At 36.3% G+C, this 20,978-nt stretch overlaps 1 protein-coding gene across 5 annotated transcripts in view; it reads right to left on the bottom strand.

The window, feature by feature from the left end:
* mical2 (microtubule associated monooxygenase, calponin and LIM domain containing 2) overlaps positions 1 to 20,978 on the bottom strand; it is a 41,048-nt gene that overhangs the window by 4,287 nt on the left and 15,783 nt on the right. For 2 of the 5 annotated variants that reach the window (XM_015383453.1, XM_015383450.1), the window contains exons 3-20: positions 17,681 to 17,888; positions 16,312 to 16,428; positions 15,257 to 15,358; positions 12,706 to 12,861; positions 12,278 to 12,378; positions 10,660 to 10,917; positions 9,883 to 9,998; positions 9,649 to 9,775; positions 9,478 to 9,568; positions 8,362 to 8,509; positions 6,124 to 6,323; positions 5,655 to 5,761; positions 4,048 to 4,116; positions 3,830 to 3,964; positions 3,490 to 3,594; positions 2,381 to 2,647; positions 617 to 724; positions 59 to 239 (exon numbers count right to left, since the gene is read on the bottom strand). In XM_015383453.1, the coding sequence (XP_015238939.1) occupies positions 59 to 239; positions 617 to 724; positions 2,381 to 2,647; positions 3,490 to 3,594; positions 3,830 to 3,964; positions 4,048 to 4,116; positions 5,655 to 5,761; positions 6,124 to 6,323; positions 8,362 to 8,509; positions 9,478 to 9,568; positions 9,649 to 9,775; positions 9,883 to 9,998; positions 10,660 to 10,917; positions 12,278 to 12,378; positions 12,706 to 12,861; positions 15,257 to 15,358; positions 16,312 to 16,428; positions 17,681 to 17,888 (2,596 nt within the window). Of the gene's footprint in view, positions 1 to 58; positions 240 to 616; positions 725 to 2,380; positions 2,648 to 3,489; positions 3,595 to 3,829; positions 3,965 to 4,047; positions 4,117 to 5,654; positions 5,762 to 6,123; positions 6,324 to 8,361; positions 8,510 to 9,477; positions 9,569 to 9,648; positions 9,776 to 9,882; positions 9,999 to 10,649; positions 10,918 to 12,277; positions 12,379 to 12,705; positions 12,862 to 15,256; positions 15,359 to 16,311; positions 16,429 to 17,680; positions 17,889 to 20,978 lie in introns of those variants that run through there. The other 3 variants (XM_015383452.1, XM_015383454.1, XR_001481469.1) reach the window with 3 other exon arrangements.

The following is a 20,978-nucleotide window of genomic DNA, read 5'->3' as shown; positions in this document are numbered from 1 at the left end:
CGAGTGAGGTAACGACAGAGAGAGGTGGTCATGATCTAAAACAAACAAAGTAACAAACCTTCTTGAGAGTTGAAGGCATGCGCTCCCTGCGGGAGAGAACAGTTGCACGTTGAACACCGGAAACATTCCCGGTGAAAGTAGAGCCCTTCCGCACAGACCCTTTCCACCATGTAAACACGCTTGGAGCACATGTGGCACTTATCAGCTGACTGGGAAAAAGTCCTTTTTATTGAACTTCCCTGGAAAATGGAAATAAGGAATTATTTTTAGATTAATCTGACATCTGGCTGCTCAGTTAAACAGGGATGTTTGGGCGGAGCAGCAAAACCCACAAAGTGCCACCACACGCTTCTCCTATGAGGGCTGCTGGTAATTAGAAACAGGAGGTGCTTGAGGAACATTTCAGACAAGCTTTCAAACATGCATTTATTGAACACAACCAATCTCAGACTGATATGGTTCTACTGTTGTTTTAGGAATGTCATGAAGGAACAAACACTATAAATATACACTTTGAACTGAAATATGTATAAAAACGGTACGCAAGCGTGAAAATGGAGACATTGCATGCTGGTGTTCAAAATAAGCATGGCTTTACACGATGCTAGATATTCACCTGGAGAACATCAGAGCTGGGTCCTGAGAACAGCCCCCTAAGGTGAACAGCTTTTTCCTTTATGCTCTTTGTCTGAAACTCTCTAACTTGTTGTGTCTGAGCTTTTTTCTACAAGATGATAGAAGGGAAAGTCAGCAGTCTTTCCACTTCAGCACAAAGATGACACATTCACTCACAAAAATATCAGGTTTCACAGTATTGACTTAGGGATGCACGATATGTCACCATTAACATCGATATCTGCTGTTGGTCGTTTTTACACATATCGATGCTGTTCCCAAAGTTTATTTACCATCTAGGGGCTAGAACTGATAGGGTGAATAATAGCGGTAATGGGATTATGGGTGTTCAATTGAAGACGAGAGACAATCTCAGCATTATTGGTGGTTTCCATAATGTCCAAATGGTAGACAATATTTATAATATATATCAGTTATTATCAATTATCCGCCATAAAGGCAATATAAGTATCAAATATCAGCCCAGATTGTTATATTGATGCAGCCCTAGTATTGATAGCACTAGGCAGACTGATAACTCCAGTTACCTGAATGGTCCATTCAGACCTGAACAATGTTTATTCATAACCAGTTTTAAGTTTTTTTTTTATTTAAGACCTTGCTGAAAGATTGGTTAAAGCGGGTCCCATTGGTTCAGTTAAACTCAGAAATCAAAAATAAGCTCTGTGATGTTTTATGAAACCATTCCACGCTAATATCTAACTCTTGTGTGTAAATAAAAGATTTGTTTTTAATAATTTCCACTTAGCTATTTTAATTTATGTCATTCGATTCACATGGTTCATACTTTAAATGATGTTCCATGAAAAGGTAAATATCTAAAGTACAAAGCAGCACCGCTACACTGTCAGAATAATGAAAAAGTTAATCAAATATAGGTTTTGATGTAAATAATTTATTTTCCTTCTTCTGATAATTCGTCAGGATAAAAATTTGAGTTTCATGCATGAATAGTTGCAGAAATAACAAACAGCCACTGAAAAATATCTGTTCCTCTTCAGAATAAAAGTACTTAAATTATTAACAACAAATTTGAAGCTAGAAATATAATTGAAAAACCAATAATTTAGTATGTGTTTAGCAAATGGTAAAAAACACATTGCATTTATAGTTTAAAAACAATGTAAAAAAAATGGGTAAAAGTTAACATCTCTTACCATTAATGCTATACTGAATGATAAAATATATATATATATATATATATATATCTTTTTACATAAATAAACAATAACGATATATTCTAAAAGCTGATTTTCAAAAGAGTGCAAATGCCAATAAATCAACATTTAAACTAAAAAAAAGTTGAATGAATGGTTTAGAAAGGAATGATTTCTCCGCTTTTAAACAAGCCTTCTGTTGAGGAATGCTTTTATAAATCCTTCTGTTAAAGTAAAAATAGAAATATTGGTTTCACTGGTCAAATTCCACTGACCAAGGCAGAGAGTGGCTATGATTCAAAATCTGCCTGTGTTCATGTTCTTACAAGAAAAGTATTTTTGCTGTTGTAACAATAACAGTGAACCAAACTTGAGCCTGATTGGTTGGTTTGCTCTACATTTCTGGCAAGCTAGATAATTGGAGGCTGACTTCATCTGACTGCATGTTACGCAGGCCGAGTCATATAATAGGAACATAATATACAATCATCATTCACTCAGGAGCCTTTTTGGGAATCGGCGAGTGCAGCAGGGTAAGAACAGAGCAGAGCAGAATATAGAAAGAAAAAGCAGGAGAAAGTTTTCACCTCAGATATGTGTTCATCCACCTCTCTGAGGCGATGCAGAACTCTTGTCATGAAACAGACAGCTGAGCGACAGGAGGGAGGAGATGCAGGGGGGTCAGGACTCTCACTCTGATGCCGAGGCGTCATCTCTGTGACAGTTTGATCAACATGTCTGAGCTTCACGACTGAAAACGGATGCCTGGGCTGAGCGTGAAGCTGGGGTTTTGGTAGAGTCTTTGAAGGAAGGTTGACTAACTGTTCGGCCGCTTTTATGATACTTTTCTCAAACTGAAAGGGATGGTACACATAAAATCTGCTGTCAATCTACATCCACCATCACTCTATGTGGACTATTTAAAGAACATACAGGTGGTTCTCTAGGGTTTAAATGCAAAATTATATTGAGTCTTTTGTCATTTTTTTAGATATATTCTTAGAAATAAACAGCTCATGAAAAAGATCGAAGTTTGATTAAAAACCTTTATTCAGTTACAAATTAATCCACATAGACAAGTTGGAATTAATTTAGCATACCCATCTAAAGCTGTTCTGTTTAGACAGTAACTGAGTTTTGAAGTAAATTACTATTATTTAAAAAAACTAAACCTTGGGTAAAAATCAAATGTCAAGTTGGTACCATATTCCAGAAAATATCTGATTTGGCTGATTAGAATATTAATCATAAAATGTTAAAATATTTTAAAAGTTATATTTCAAATAATGATAACAATAATCCAACGTCATTATTCGATAATTCTACCTCTAAATTGAGGCTAAGTTCATAAAGTTACTGATATGTCATTATAGTGAGTTAAAGTGTAATTAAAGAAAATAAAACCACCAATATGCCTTTTAAATAGCCAAAGAATAAAAAGAATCTCAGCAAAGGTTAGCTGGCTGCTGATATATGTTTCAAATTAATCATGGATTTTAATGTCAATGACAAATAATAAAGCTTGTTCAAGTCTGTCAGTTATACAAAAAGAAGATACAAAAACTTACAAGTGGTCCAAGGATATTCAGTTAAATGAACAGACTTTAAATCTATATGAATAGTTTATAGGTAAGTTTTTGAAAGAATTTGAATGAATAAACATAAACTTTGGGCCTGTGGTGTTGCTCCAATCTACCTGCGTCACTGAGGAAGGTTTAGGCGGCACCGGAGGCCTGAACTTAACAGGCGGAAGCTCAGTTTGATTACGATACGGGAACACCAAGAACGTCTCAGAGTCCAACTAGGGTTTGATAAGGATTGGAAGGAGTGTTAGTGAAAAACAGAAAAGAAAAAGGATGGAAAGTATTATGCCATAAATTATAGACTTCTAAGAGAATTTGAAAAAAACCTTAAAGAAGTGCAGAGATGTAATATCAATAAGCATTTCTTTAAAAGCATAAAAAGATGTGTAGATTTCCAAGCATGAACAATATTTTGTACATTCTAAACAGTCACACAACATATTATAGTTTTACCTGTGTTTTGTGAGTTGAGTAGCTGTTTTTATTTTCAAACTTCGCCTGGAGCTGAGAAGCCATGGAGCGCACTTTATTTTCTTTGGGATCTCGTTCTTGTTGCACAAGGGAGCTGAGAGTTGAATTGTTTGTGGCCTGAAGAAGAAAACTCAGAAAAATAGTCAAACAACAAAGGCTGTAAAGAAGATGGCATAAAACACCAGTTTGTGTTAACAAACCTCCTCCAGATAGAAGAACCTTCGCCTCCTTTTGTAAATAGCATCTGTATCTTCCAACTTCTTCTCATCCTGAAATCACAAAACATAATGCATAAAATTTGATATATAAAAAAGAAAAAGATATTTTAGCACAGCCCAAGCATGCTATTAGCTCAGCTTTGCAGCACAGTGCATCTTTCTAGTTCCCTTTCTGCTCTCCCTCAGTGCTTTATTTACAAAGTAAGTAGCACCGATGAAGCAAACTCATCCACTAAGTCAAATAGAACTGTTTGGATCAGCAGGCTGTATGATATTTAGATGTTATTTATAAATCAGTAAAAATGTGAATGCTCTTACTACGCATAAGCATACAAAGTAATGATTCATCGCATTACCTAAAAAAAACAAATCTGTACAGCACTGAATTATGATTTGATGCTGGAATAAAAAAAAGGTTTCTGGATTGCAGCTGCATAAAGCTCTCTATATGAAGCACTTGTAGTAATGTTCCCATAATCATAATGTTAATATATAATTTAGGTTTTTATAAAGTTGTTTGGCGAATCCACCAGTGGCATTAACTTCTTGGAGAGAGAGATAACTCTTTTTTCTAACCTGCTTGTTCTCTTTTTGTAAAGACAGCAGTGAACAATTCAGCTTACCTACGTGAGCAAACAGAACTTTGAGTATTATTTTATTGCTTTGATTATCATTTGCATATTAATATGTAATTTTTCCTTAAATCCATCCACATTTCATTGTTTAAATGGCGCCTGTGCAAATTCTTATTCATTCGGGTCGTGCCGAAAACAAAACAGGCTTACTTCAGAGGAGAAAGTGCGGTTGCCTCTGACTGAAACCTATTTTGTGGTTTAAAAGACCTTAGCCCACCACAGCGATGTATTAATAATAGGTTTAATATTCTGTTTCTCTAAATAAATGTATCTTACAATGTTTTTGTCACACTATTAGCTAGCGTAAAGTTCCTTAAAACTCATTAATTTGACCATATAACATTCAAACACTACTTAATTTATAGTTACAGCAGTCTCAGTGCTTATGTCACAGACCTCCCCCAACCAAAGGCAGATTATTTTATGTTTTTTTTTTTGTACAAAACAATGAGGAATCCTCCTGCTCTCTATCTGTTTCTAAACTGCACCATTTTCAATGAAAAATGGGTTCTAATATGGTGTGTAAACAATTAGCAGAAATGCAAAAACTTTTCAGTTCTAACCAAAACCCTTGTTGTGTGCACAGGGCCTAAATGCAGAGAGAAAGTTGTTTGAGTTACATAATTTGAGATAGATAATCTACTTTGTACGGGTTTTGTTGATTAAACAGTGATGCAATGCCTGCTTTGCTTGTTTTAGCAGGTGCAAAAGTCCAACCCTTCATTAGTAGCTTAAAGGGGTCATAGAATGATTATATAGGGTATTTGGTGCTGGTCCTGCCTTACCAGCCCCCAGCCGTCCTCCGGCTGATGATGGGCAGCTCATGGCTCTCTGTTGAGGTCCAGTCAATTCAGCGGCCCAACAGTCGACACTTTATACTCCCCAAAATTTAGAAGTGATCTTAACTGAAGCCAACTCAGCACAACATAATATAAAAATCAACGGTGGTGTTACCTTTGGTACCCGCTTCCTTGTCAGTGAAAGGTTGAGAGCCATAATATTAGTTCTGCCATCCTCCGAGGGATATTCCTTGTTGTTTTCATCCACTTTTCTGGAATCTGCTGTATAAAACCAACATATAGAGTAAATTATAAAGCTTTAAATGGGGTTTCCCTTTACAAAACATGAATTATACAAAGGAGCAGGGTCTTTCTAAAGAGCAGGTTTAAGTGTGGAGGAATGTTCTTCTCTAAATAGCACTTCTGTCGAGACATGCACTCTATCAAGAGCCACAGAGTACTTGACTGCATAGGTCCACTACACAATGACATTCTTCTCATACCACTTTACCTCAACAAGGTAGAACAATAAAACAGCTACTCATCTGTAAAATAGGTTTCCTCTCTTTTAAACAAAAAAATAAAAAATAAAATAGGACACAGAAACAAAAACACAAAAAATGTGTTAACTCTAGGCCACATACCTGATGTAGGTAGAGGCGTTCCACGGAAAAGCTCGTAGAACTTTGACAGGTAGGCGATCATTCTGGTTTTGTCAAGCTCCTCGCCAGCTCTGAGGTCCAACGCAGACATGAATGGTTGAATCCCGAATTCTCGCTCGCTAATGTCCAAAGCCCGTTGCAGGTTTGCGACGTGATCCTCTTCATTTAAAGAGTCAAAATCTCTGATCATGACAGGGAGAAATCATAAATCAAGCTAAAGAATTCAAGAAAAGTAAAGCTAACATTAAGGGTAAACATTCAGATTTTTAATCATTATATACTCTAAGTTTTGGGCATCATCCTGTTGCTCTTTTTTCCTTTTACCCCCAGTAACCCATTTCCCTGTGACCTAAATATCCATTTATCCGTTCAGGAAAAACCAGACAGGAATGTGGCAGCAAGAAACAGAGACTCTTTGAAGGAATTATTTCATGGCAAATCCTTCATTTCTGCACATCAGGTGACTGGTGCTGAGTGAGTGTTAAGATAATGCTGGCATATGCAGTCACCACAAGCACAAAGGCTTAGTTTCACAAAAAAAAAACAAAAAAAACTATTTTTTACAGCATTATAAAGTACAGCATTATAAGACATGCTTATTTCACATTACCATAAAACTGCAAAAGATGCTCTCTGATTAAATTTGTTTTTTTTGTAATATTACTTGTGCTTTAACCAATACTTTTTTATAAATTTTTATATTGCATTAATACTGTAAATATGTCAAGATATTATTTTACTTTTTACCTCATTGTGTTGTCACTGTCACAATTTCAAACTGCTGCAACACCACAATTTCCCAGCTTGGGATAAATAAAGTCTGTCTGTCTGTCTGTCTGTCTGTCTGTCTGTCTGTCTGTCTGTCTACTTGAGAGAAAAGTGGCAAAAACAATCATGAATTTGCAATTACTTCTTTTTGTTTCTTTTAAATAACATAAAAATTGTGTTGTATGGGTCAAACATTTGGAAGCAAGTTTGGATTCAACGGATCCAAAGATCACATCTTTAAAATGCTTTCTGACAAACTAAACATATGTATTAAAATGTATTTGAACTAAAATAAAAGGTAACTCCTTTTCTCTTGCTTACACTGTTTTGTTCAAAGTAAAGTATTTCCCATACAGGCTATCTGCAAATTGTAGTTTGCTTTTTATTTTGCCAAGGACTTGTGACTATTCTCAAAGTTAAAACTAGTCAACTATTTTCCAGTGTTGACTCAGCAATTGTCCAGTAACAGAGGAAATGATAATGAAATGAAAAGTTTATAATATTTTTTATCAAATCATGTGTGCAGGATGTTGTGCTGCTTTGTTTGCTACTCTTGTTTTAAAGTTTGTTGCAGTTATTGTTTATGAAATCTGTGTTTATCTGTGCTTCAGACTACACAATATCAGTAAAATAAACAATATGCTATATCATGATATAGTATTATGAAATAGAATGGATGACAAGCAAACAAATTTCATGCAACATTTTCTTGCTCTTCATTGACCATTTGTTTTCATCACAATGTTTACATCTATTTTAGTGCAATGCCTTTCATTTCTAGAGATGAACTTTGCTGTCGATGTAAAGATCACAACTGCATGACCCTGGCCATCCAACCAGTTCTGTGCAATAATGACCTTTTGTATGGCTAAACAACAAAGGGAAATCTTGTCTTTGCAAAAGGTTTTTAAATATCTAACATTAATAGCAATAAATCCCCATTTACTCCCTTTTGTTCCTCAGTGTGGAAACAATGTTTCCAATGTTTTTTTTTGTTTTTTTTACATTTTTGCCTTGTTATCTGTGTAATGTGTGGGCATCTACTGAATCAACTCAATCTAATGTGAACACATAATGTTACTAACTAAGAATTATTGCAATAAAAACAATCATTTTTATAGAGATTTGGACCAAACTGATAATGCAATGATTATAAACGTGGGATGTAGTATTCAGGCAAATGCAGCTCTAATTTAGACCAGTTTGCACATGTGTGTTTTTACTGTTTAGAAATGTATAATTGATTGTTTGGGGATTGAAAAAAAAACATCTTTATATTATTACTTTATAAATATATGGTAAGTTTAAGAAAGAAGAGCAAAAATAATTTGTTTTTATGCTTAAGTGTACAGAAAAAAGGGGGTAAAACATTTTTAGGAAATCATTTCTCATATTGGGATTTTAATAAACACTACTGAAGCTGGTTTTACTGTTATGCAATGAGGTACCTACATCAGTTGAGGTTTAAATCTGTGGATGAGGGCACACAGGGCCAGGCCACTTGTCCAAGAAGATGCAAAGTCTGTGACCAACACGTTCCTGTAGCCCTCAGTCTGTTTCTGGCACCAGGTAAGGAGCCGTGATGGGCGGATCTCAGACTCTGTGAGAAGAACATTATATACGGAGACATTAAAAAAGGCAAATCATTTACAACCATAGGGAGATGAACATAAAATGATGTAAAAATAGTGACAGAGGATCATTGTGCTGTATCAAATAATTTGATTTACAGTAAGTGTACGTCTCTGTATCTGATTTCTTGTGAATTGAATTTTATTAATTATTCCAAAAAAGTAAAAAAAAAAAAAACACACTGGACTTTTTTTTCCAAGTTTGAAGACATTTCACTTCCCATCCAGGAAGCTTTTCCAATTCAAAATGTCTGGATTAGCATCCAAGCTTTATAGAGTAGCCCAGCAAAGCCTTGTTATGGCTTAGAAAACATGCAAATTGATTCGGAAGAACAGAACCCTTAGTATAGGGGAGCCATTGAGGTCTTTGTTAGCCGGCAATACCCGATACTCGCCTATGTCCCTGAAAAGGGGAGTCGTTAAGGTCGTTGTTGGCCTGGCTGACCAGGCCAGATGTCTTGGTCCCCTGCAAGGCGATGAAGATTATGATAGTGGGAACTCTACAACTGTGTTGTAGGTTTTTGAGAGCTGAAATCTGAGTCCACCTCCTCTGTTTAAGGTTGTTTTTTCTCTCTTAACATAAATGGCTTCCTTAGCACCCCTTTGAAACAATCTGTTGGCTTTGTCCAAAATGTCAACATTCTGGTCCTCAAAAGAATGTCCTTTGTCCATAAGGTGTAATGTTATTACTTACCAGAGACATATTGTAATGTTTATCTGTGTATTTAACTCCTGTTATCTTAACCTTGTATGTAAAAACAATCCAATCATACCTTAAACTGAAGTTTATTTATTTCATATGTTTTTATACTTTATAACAAGAGCCAAACAAAAAGAGAGAAGCGAGAAGCAATGCCATCAATATTCAGTCTGATCACCGCCCTGAATATCTCTAAGATGAGTCAGCAGCCGCCTGTCTGTTGAGTCCCACACTAACCTCGTCTTGAGAGATTGACAGGCCGTCGTATAGTAGCAGCACGCTCCAAGGAGCAGGAATTTAGCTCTCCAGTGATGTATAGGTGACGCACCTAAAAAAAAAAAAAAACTGAAGGTAAAAATGTACTCTTTAAGATGTTTGTAGAGTCACAGGTGCAGAAATGAAGCTTACCTGGTTAGGTCTAACGCAGGCGGAGTTGAGGTTAGGGTAACGAGTTGAAGGGTCTATGGTGTACTGGTCAAAGTTTTTAGCAATGTTTTCAGGAGTAGTTTGTGGTAAAAGTCGATAAACACTCTCCCTTAATTATAAATACAAACAAATTTTAATGTAATTATAAAGTGGAATTGAGTTTGGTAAAAGTCAAACACACCTTGAATATGTTTCAGACAAAATGTGCACATGTACCTTTCTGCCAGAACCTCTAGAACTGTCCGACCTTCAGCCCAACTCTTTACCATCCAGGCTGTATCAAAAGCTGCCAGGAAGCCTCTTGCACAACCGGTTCCCATTGGCCAAAACGGCTGCAACAAAGAACTTTGATCATAAACTTTGTCATGACTTTAAAAAAATCCTCTTTTTCGATATCTGATTTAGACTTGCCTGCAGTGAAGCTGCCTTAAAAGCCTATTTTAATTTTGTAAATTTCAAGAAGTAATGGACTTAATTATAGCAAAAATATAAAATAGAAGATTTGAGGGTATTATATGACTCAGTGTATTTGTTAATGATGTTTCAAAGTGACAAATAATTATTAAAGACTGTACGAAAATGAAAACATATAGAGGATCTGTACAAGTGGAAAGGGATAAGAATTAAGATTTTTTTTTACAACTTCATGGACTTATTTGGAATATAAAAACATGCTTTTAAACATTTGTTAGTTGCTATGTTTTTCCTTGCAGAATTACATACCATAGGTCTGACATCACTCAGAAGATATTTCAGGCATTTTTTAATAACGGCTGCTTGAAACAGCCGACAGACTTCCTGCACATATTTCCACAACTGATTTTAATGTCTATTTGAATGTGGAACTAATACCTACCTGTATCTGATTATAGTACGATTAGTCACCCCCCCCACCCTCAATCATAAAACACTTGATGATTAATTTATATAGCAGGCTATTAGCATCTAAAAACAGTCTATTTACTGACCCTGATCTGCCTTACCCTCCCTTACCTCCAGCAGACTGTCGCCAACCAGCGCCACCAGCAGTTGATGTCCATATCTCTCCCTGACCAAAGCAGCGTTCTCTGAGGCATGCATGCTTGTGAAGTCGAACATGGCCACATCTGGCTGTCCGCAGTGGTTCATGGCATAATCCAGAGTTGGAAGTTGGTATTTTGTGCAATAGTCAGCGGCCTCTCGGGCGTAGCTCAGAAGGGCTTCCTGGTTTACATTTTCACTGCACAGCAGCATCTGAGTGTCCATGTAATCCTGTATATACAGAAAGGACAAGAGAAAAATCTAGAAAATTAAGTCTTGGCTTTGTGTCGTAGGCTAACAATCTATTTTGAATGGCAAATGTTGTACAGACTCAGCATGAGGAGGTTTCAGGTATCAAAGTATACCATCGGTTAAAAAAAACTACAATTTTGAAAACTGATAGCATTTCCGATCATGCCTTTCCTAACTATTTAAATATATATTACTTTGATGTGACAGAAAATGGAAAACAAGAGTTCTACTCATCCAACTGTCTGCTACTAATTTTAAGGGCAATGATTTATCTTTGTGGTTTTATGGTTATTTTACTGTTTTGTTTTTACTACGTATGTTATTTTATTGTAATGTCTCATTTTAACTATGTATACTGTTTTTATTGTACGGTTTTGTTTTAACTATGAGTTTTGTAGCACTTTGAGATTTTTTTTTTAAATGTAAAGTGCAATACAAATAAAATGTATTATTGGTAAAATGGTAATTCGTCTTTAATTAGCACTGTTGCTCTATAGAAGCTGTGTCCAAAGTGCATCCCAAGGGCTAATTAGGGCCGTTGGGTGAATTTTAGGGGGCCCTTAATTACAATTCAACAAACCTTAAACTGGGTTTATCATTGATGTAGATACAGAGTTAAAATGTACTACAGCACAGCCTTTTCTCTAAAAAAAAATGAGTCAGCAAAATGAAATAAAAACATTCTTAAAATAGAAAAAAAAAATAAGGAACAGCACAATATTTTTCCCTTTTCCTCAGTCATGTATTTGTTTTTAGTTTTGTTTAATTACATATTACTTATTAAGATCAGCAAAAAAAAAGCAAAATAAACACAGTTTTTAGACATAACCAGGAAAAGCAAGAAGTCCATATACCGTATATATATATGTTGTCTTTGATTGGTTGTCTTTGAATTTGTTTCTGTATGATTTGTTTTATATATTAATATAACTTGTTTGGCAACTTGTAATGACTCTGAAGAAGGCAACAATCTGAAACCTTTAGTCTGTCAATACAGTTTGTCCCAAGTAGTTCAAGTGTTGCTGAATCTTTTACCTTACAAATTTATAATTCATAAAATATCCCTGTTTCAAAGCAGACCACTTATCTTATTTTATTTAAGTATTGGCTGATTAATAAATTATTGGGTAAGTAAAAATGATTAAAAAAATGTTAATAGTTTTTATTTGTACTTGTCAAGTAGTGTAATAATATAAAAAACCAAAAACTTTTCCCCAAAATACTACAATTAAACTAAATGGATATTTATTTGATCTAATGTATCTGATTAAAAGTGAAACTAGGCATTTGAAAACTTTAAATAAATGCATATACTTTAAGCAAAATAACATTTACTTACATTGAGGACAACTCTTTTGTCGAGCAGGCTCTGTTTCTTAGCAGTCATGACAAAGTAATGTGTGTTGTCCTTGTAATACACAATGTTTTCCAGATCAATGCCTGCAAATAAATCACATCATGTCAGCACTCCTACAGCTCATAAAACCAGAAACAGTGCTGTGAAGGCTAATCATTACAATCTGAATAAATAGACTCATTGATCAAAGCTGTTCTTTAATATGTCTTGTCAAATTCTAAATTTTTTATTTTTAGGGTTTATTTATTTAGTATGCATGGATGATGTAGAAACCCATAAGTTCACAATGAACCTCTAAACAAAATAAAAACATACTCTTCTAAACAATCCAGTTATGAGTACAGGTTTTATTTGTACTGATCAGTTATGGCATCGAATTATCTGTACTGTTCAGGTTCTGTGAAACCCACCTGTTTCCTCTTTGAGGTCAAGAAAGAACTTCTGGTTAAAAATAAAGGCCACTCCGCTGATCTCCTCTACTTTGGCCTCTGCAGTTGTGTTCCTGTTGATAAAGTTGGCTGTGATGGCAATTGCCAGTTTACCTCTGAACTCTTTCCTTTTGAAACCTGGTATATAAAAAACAGACACAGAGGCAGGAAGAGTTCAGTGGAAATACGGGTCCAACCGAAAAAGAAAAGCAGGCCTAATAACTCATCCGCTCAAGTTAGAAGAAATCCAACGTCTAACCATAATTACAGCGGATTTGTTTTAGGATAGTTCGGAGCTTAGTAAGTGAACAGAGGGCAAATTCTATGAGAAGAACATCAGGTTTATTAATCATGTTTACAATCACATTTATTACATTTTAGAGTAAAATTGTTTTGGTCAAATTGGTTTAAAACAAACAATTATTTCAAATGTTCTATTATTTCCTTTATCTTTAACACTTCTCTCTAAAATATGAATTGCTTTAACAAAGAAGTGCTTTATGGGAAGTTAGAAACTATGTCTGAACAACACTAACCAAAATGTCACTAGATTGCTCTTTTCTAAAGGCAGCAGCAGCACAGAACAAGTCTGGTTGCATTTAACTCTGTTACCATAAGCAGGCCACAAAAGCAGCACACAAGCGAGCGGGTGCAGTGAAGAAAGTCGTTTCCCCCTCTGGCGTCTTCATGATTACAGAATGAGCTAAACATTTTTTATTCTGGTCCAAATTGTCCTTTTAAGGAATAAACATTTGATCTGAATTAGTTGTTCAATGACAGCATTTTTTAAGGAAAAACAGAAAACCGCAAAGGTTGGCACTGCTCCATTATAAATGGATTAGCTTTGGTTCTATTTATGTTTAACTCTCCCCCCTGGGAGAGAAGGATGACTTCATACAGGCAGTGATGAGGACATCAGTTTAATACTAGATGTGGAGAAATCTGTAATTCTGGGTCAAAGTATTGAGTTTGACTCATTATTTTTATTTTACTTCCAAGAAGCCAGACTTTCATTTACTATTTGAAAGATGTCTAACTAAATACACAAGTTTCTGAAGCTCTTTCAAAGGTTTTATTTGACTTTTTATTTTATTTTATGTCAAACACAAGCAGATTGTTAGAAGTTTGTATGTTTCTTTGTAAGTTACACCACTTAGCTGTTTTTCCCTTTGTTTTTGAAGATCTGACTTCAGATGTTTGTTCAATGTGGATAGTTCTTGCAGGCTTGACGTTTCTGCCTTGTCCTCCAATTAACTACATTATTTACTTATCCAAGCACAAACCAGGCAGCATGTTCAGGAACAAAGACTTGAGTATAAACAAGAAAGAGAGATATATATCTAAATCCACTTTCTTTTCAAAGACATCTAACAGTTTGATGGCAAATATTGTGCCTTCACTGATTTCTTCTTTTTTGTCAAGCCTCAATGTCTTTAGACCAGGCTTCACCAAAGTCGGTCTTCAAGGGCTGCTATCCTCCAGGTTTTAGAGGTTTCCCTGCACCAGCAAAGCAGATTTACATTGATAGCTCCTTAACAGGCTTTTGCTGAACTGCAATCATCAGAATCAGTTTTGCAAAAGCAGGGAAACCTCTAAAACCTGCAGGACAGCAGCCCTTGAGGACCGACTTTGGGGATGCCTGTCTTAGACCATTAGAAATTCTATCAAACAAAAGATAATCTGAGTAAATGCAAATGTTGAGGAATCCAACCCAATGAGAAAAAATAATTGACTCAGAGTCGTAAAAGTCTAACTGACTGCAGGCCTTACTTGCCTTATTTACAATCTGAATATAAAATATTCCTATCCCACATTTCTCAAAAAATATATCTTGCTGGTCTCTAACACATTTAAAGATATATCCTGTGGACTAACATGACATAATCTTAAATTTTTAGTCCTTTTATAGGTACAGAAAAAAACCCAACAGCTTTTAAAGAAAGAATATCATACCAACAGTTAAACATGGTGGTGGTAGTGTAATGGTGCGGGCTTTTCAGCTGCTTGAGAACCTGCATAATTTCTGCGCACTGTATATCTGGATGACCTCTAACACTGTGATGTTTGTTAAGGTTGTGGGAGACCTTAGAGAACAGCCAGACTTACAACTGAGATGTTAAATCTACCCAATATGGCTGAATTGAAACATGAGGAATATTTCACTACATCAATCTAATATGTCATCATCTTGATGGTGACCAGTGGTGGCAAAACAAATGATTGGGATTAGGTGTCATTTCCTTTTTTTTTTTTTTTGTTTATTGGTAAAATGGGTTTGATGATCCAAACAGCTAATAGGAGTGAAAATATTGTTACGGCCTTAACGTTGATGCAGGACATATATATACAGTCTTTTGAGATGTGTGTTGGACAAATACTTATTTTTATATTATTTCCTTTGTCATCTTTGTAGAAGCTGAAATATCTGGGAGTGGCACCAGATTCCAGTCATCTGTCAACAAGCTCTTGTCATGTTTAAAAGTGCAGAACAGCACAGAGAAGCTTCCTGGACTGTGCAGGCCTTTTGTCTCACCTTCCAGTGTGTTCCTGCGCCCGTCGGCTCCCACCACCACATCAAACTCAAAGTTAGCCAGTGGGTGATCCGCAGGTCGGATTGCGGCCCTCCACCCGATAGCTGAAAGACAGAAAGGCACAGGGAGTGTTAGGGGAAAAATATATGCAAGAGTATAGTTTTCATATCAAATGAATCCTTCCTTTGTGGTGCATAGAACCTGAGAAGCATCATATTATCTGCACAGTTCTTGCCTTGCTGTCCTGCAACTTTAGAGTTGCTTATTTTCTTCTATTATGTATAAAAGGGGAATCTAAACTAATGGAAGTGAAACTAAAGGCTTATGAGAGCATATACTGCCTCTCTATTTAGAAAAAGCAGGATGTTGCAGGGGAAGTGTGTGATGGGAGCAGGTGTTGCTTTGCAAGTTTGTTTTATAATATCAGCATGTGTAAAATACCTTCCATGAAGTCAAGGGCACAGCTAAATCTGTCACAGTCCAACCGGAGTGATAAGTCCAGCTCCAAAATTAGCCAAAGCTGGTGTTGTTACCAACATGTCAATATGAAAACTAAACAAACACCTCCTGTCTTATCATCAAGTGAGCTGCCAGCCAGAGTGGGATGACAGGGCGAAGTGGACAATGTCCTATGTTCAGATGTAACCAAAGTTGAACATAAAGCTATATTATCCAAAACAAAAATGAAATAAGCATCTGGTTAATATGCTGTAGTTTAATAAACAGGTTGTATAAATAGTATAGAAGATCACTTTCAGGGAGTTGAAGCAAGTTACATGACCTTTTCTCCTCTGAGCTAGACATGAGGAAAGCAAAACATCGGCCAATGTTTCCCTCATGTTTATTAGTGAGTGTCAAGGAAATGAACAAAACTTTCAGGCAAATCTTCCCTGCTGCTTAACCAGTTTAAAAGTGGAACAGGAGCAGCAAAGCAGGAATGTAAACAAAGATCCTCCAGAAACATTAACTTGTCCAAAGAAAAGGTTTACAGCACAATCTGACTGCTGGTTTTCAGTTCTGATTAATATCAATGCAAACTGGAGGTGTGAATGAATACCTTGATTTGTTTGATCCTCTGGAGGTTCCAGCAGCCTAATGAACTCCACGTTAATGTGAAACTCCACAGCAACGATCAGAGCCACCTTCAGAAGGATCAGCTGCAACTGCTGAATGCCTGGCAGAGATAAACACAGGGCCATGTTTACATGTTTATTTTTCCTGTCATTGTTGGAATCAGACCTCCATTTATATGATGCAGTACAGTTGGAACGTTAAACAGTGCCTCTGACTAAAAGACAATGAAATAAGGAGAGAAAACTCCAATATTAAAGGTCAGTAAAGTCATTTCTTTATATCAAATGGGTAGCATGTAGAAATATTGTTCTCTAGTCTTTGAATGATGGACAAAGTTTTAATTGCAAACTATCTTAAGTTAGTTAACATTGCTGTTGTCCTGCACATTTAAAGTGAAGATGTTCAGTTGTAAGTTAACGGGTAGAGATGGGAGGATTGTTTGAGATGTGTGGGTGCTGTTCGCTTTGATGCATGTCTTTGAGCCTAATTTATATTTTAGAAACAGGAAATCATTGATTATCTTTTCCTTATGGATGATAGTGTTGTATTTTTTACCAGTGAGAAAAAAAATTAAACCAGGCCCTTCATTTTGTAGACGGCTCCACCTAAAAATGAGTTTTGTTTTTACAACTGTGGATCTGGACCTCTACAACCACCTGTCGATACGAAGTTCGAGGAAACCCCTTGATAAATCTGACAGACAGTTGATTATTGTCGATATAATTATCAACAACTGTGACCTCTTGTTGCATTATGGGATATGGTTTGTTATCTAGGTATTGCTACTTTTTTAAGAATGAGTAAAATCTCAGTTTATCAGCTCAAGATCTCATCCTGAAAATTCTGACTTTGAATGTACTATTATCCCTTAACAAGAATAGGGAAAGAGGGCCAGTTGGAAAACTGTTACTCAACTGTAGAGTTCAAGATCCAAAGATCACTTAGAAAATCCATAGATAAGGTGGGCCAGCTGTTTAAGTAGCAATGAGGGGGGGGCTTTAGTTTTCACTGGTTTATCAAGAAGCTGTATTGTTGTTTTTTCCCGTCTTTTTCTTTTTTTTAGACACTAGTGGTCTTTATTTCTTAATGTTTTTTTTTCAAATAGTTTAAAAGGATATATAGAGAGCGGGGAGAAGAGATGCTGTACGGGTCAAGGAATCAGGACTCAAACCCATGACAGCAACACTGAAGACAAACATGACATAGCTAGTGCACTTAATCCCTGCCCAGGTATAAGGACAAACAAACTCTATGATTCCTAATACAACTCTATTGCGCAGGAAAAAAGCAAAATCCCACCAAAGGGGAAACTGTACTTAGTGTATTTCTTTACTGTGAAGTCTGATACTCACTAATGTGGTCGATTGCTCCGGCACAGAACTTTCCATAAAACTTTTTGGCACCGAGGCCCCGCAGGTCATGGATGGTATAGGGCCAAAGATGGAGCACATTGTGCCTTGAAAAAGAGTCCCTTTTCTCAATCACCACCACCTTGGCACCCATCAAGGCAAGCTCGATGGCAGTCCGTAAACCACAGGGACCTCCTCCGATGATGAGGCACTGATAAAATATGAGGAATGACAAAATATGCTTGGTATTACAAACAGAAGAGACAGAGAAATGATCGATATCATAGTAACATGTTTGTTGTATTATCAACAGATGAATAGCTGAAACGGGGGGGGGGGGGTATCACATTACGATGGTTTATATGAGCTCTGGAGTGATATTACTGCTCCATACATCATTAGAAGGAGCTGCAGTTTACTGCTGCACTAAGAAGTGTCTCATTCAGAAACACTTCAGCAAGATAAACTCTCATAATCAGTCCAGTCTGTGGATTATTCGCAAGATAGCTAATGTTTGTGTGATTTGCTAATTGGCACAACCACACTACACAAAAGAGAAGGGTTTGCACATCTGACTGATGTATTTATTACTAAGCTCCTTAGAGGTGCATAATTCAGGTGACTCACTAAACAGTTTCCCTGAAAAAATGCATGAAGAGGTTTAAGGCGCCTGTCTGAGTATGTGTGGTTGAAACATGACATCACCGCCTTGAATGAGAGGAAAGAGATGATGCATGTGTTTTGGCAAATGTCTTCTTCTTCTTTCTGTTTTAAAACATTCTGAGCCTTTATAGAGAAAAAACATGCAGAGACAGGGTTTGGGATGATTTTGAAATTTAAACCAGAGCAGGGCACCTCCTGCAATGCTCAACAGTCTCCTGTCTCAACTAACTCACCAAATTAGGACTGAAAACATTTTCTTGTTCTTCTTAAAAAGACTCAGTTATTGAACACAACAAGGTGAAAAAATATAGGATAATAAAAAAACAAAAAACAAAGTTTCACTTGTATTAGTTACTTTTCATGAGTTCAACAATAACACAAGAGAGAGGAAACATAATCTACCATGTAGCATAGAAAAAAATAAAGGAATTGTCTCTATGACAAAAAAACATCTCAGGTTCATAAAGTCTCTTATATATTAAATATCCCACAAGAGGTTGCTCAGGCTTATTTTGGTTCAAGTCACACTCAAGGAGAATTTGGTGAAATAAAAAGTTTAGAATGAAGATTACATTTTAAATAAATCATACAGAAAACATATTTTTACATTTATCACCATGGTTTCCTACGTAACTTATAGAAGAAGTAAACTGTGGAGAAGTTCATTAACTTTTCTATTTACCGATACAAACTGGGTTTAAAATGGTTGCAAACTGGGTGTATTCAGTTGTTTTTGTACAATACATTTCCTGTTGTGTTGCATTAGAATCTGTTTTGCATTGCACATCACCCCTGCATAAAAACCCTGAAAGGCCTTTTGTGTATCCATAACCTGGTTCTCTCATTCCTTATAATAAGCTGCCTGAGGCTGTCAGAGTGACGTATTGTTAGAGGTGAATCACAAACGCAGGTGCTGGAAGCCCTGCCCGGACAAGAATAAACTTGGAGTTATTTTTCTTTGCAAAGCAGTACTTAATTTGCTGGCATGCAACCAGAGAACAGATGAGGAACCATCGTTTTTAGACACACACAATAAAGGAACTTAGTTTATTCATTATCAAAGGGTGTCTATTGTTCTCTAAGCTTCTGTGACTGTTTTGATTTCTCTATCAGCAATGAGCAGAAAGTGTTTGTTTTTACACTTTCCACTGAGTGATCAGGGACTTATTTTCCTCTGAACACTGATGCCACATCTGCTGAGTCAGGACATCGGTTTCCTTTCTGTCATGTCCAACTTGGACCCCTCCGCCCGCCCACTATTGCCTCAGCCAGACGTTTGATCTATGCACACTCAGAGACAAGCAAATCCATCATAGTCATTTAGGCTTAGGTAATAATTGAGTTATCTTTGTCTCAATATCTTTCCTTTTATATTTATGCTCTTCTTGCAAACTATTACGTCAGTAGTAATAAGTAAAATACTGTGCACTGTTCCTCTGATGATGTTTTACTGGATGTAGATCGGTTTTAGAAGAAACAGAGACGTCATAGACTTAATTTAAGGAGTCATTTCATAATTTGGGAGTTGGAGTTATGTCAGAGCTTATGGTGGCTGGGAAGATGTAGCTTAAGGTGGAGATAAAGCCCTGTTGTTAGGCAGCATGTCTATAGGAACATATATAGTGTTCAGTTATAGAAAAGATGAAATACTGACGCTCACAAAAGAGAGATTTTGATTATAAAGGAATAAACTGTTAACTTTTAATGTTCTAATTTGTTTGAAATCACAAAGGAATTACAAGAAAGGGTTGATAAACTTTAAAATTCAAAGGTGTCTGAGCAGCAGAGTTAAAAGGAAAATGTCTGCCAGGGTGAGACCAACTTACAGCAAGATTGATATAAAGACAGATTTTGTTATATATGGTAAAACTTAATGAGACTCATGCTTCATCCTCTGCTGCCATCTGTGTCAGCTCATAAAACTCATGACATCACATCCTCTCCAATCGACGCAGCAATATGAAGAAAAAGCACTGAGTGAAATCACATCTGCCACTGATGGAGAGCAGAGCTGTCAGAAAAATGAAAAGATTTGTTCACTCAGAAATTGAAGGGGAAGATGTTAAAGCTGACAGCCTCCTTTGAGAGCAATAAAAACACAATGCACATGTAAGCAGCTCATTAAACCGCATGACATTTTGGTTTGATGTCAGAGAAAATCTTTGTCAACTCAGAATTACAAAATGTGAGACTGAGAGCATTTATCTTTTTAGGTTTTTGCATGAAATATATTTAGTCTTAGAAAGAAACCTGAGCAGATAACACATTTAATCCTTGGTCTAATTGTTCGGGTGAAGCGAACGAGGAGTTAAACGGAGCCTAACTGGGGCCAAATGTTCAGAGTCGCTGAATGATGCTTTCTTTCCCTCTGTGCAACAAAAAAACTAGCTGAGTCCAGGTTCAGCTGACAGATGAATGCTCCTCCTGATTTCTCTCATCACGGTTCTTTACAAAGAGGACAGCTGTTTAATATCGACCATTATCAAAGAATAAGATAGAGGGGCACAAGGAATGATGGAGGAAGAAGAAAGGACTATAGAATAAGGAAGGACTCAAGGAAGAATGGAACCAGTAATGTAGGAAAACACAAGATAAGGTTCAAGGTAAGACATACTGTAATAAAGGAAGGACAGAGATA

Source organism: Cyprinodon variegatus, unplaced genomic scaffold, assembly GCF_000732505.1.
Source record: "Cyprinodon variegatus isolate N-32 unplaced genomic scaffold, C_variegatus-1.0 Scaffold285, whole genome shotgun sequence".
Lineage (NCBI taxonomy): Eukaryota > Metazoa > Chordata > Actinopteri > Cyprinodontiformes > Cyprinodontidae > Cyprinodon > Cyprinodon variegatus.
The sequence above is the reverse complement of the archived record's forward strand: the minus strand, read 5'-3'. Positions and strand labels throughout refer to the sequence as shown.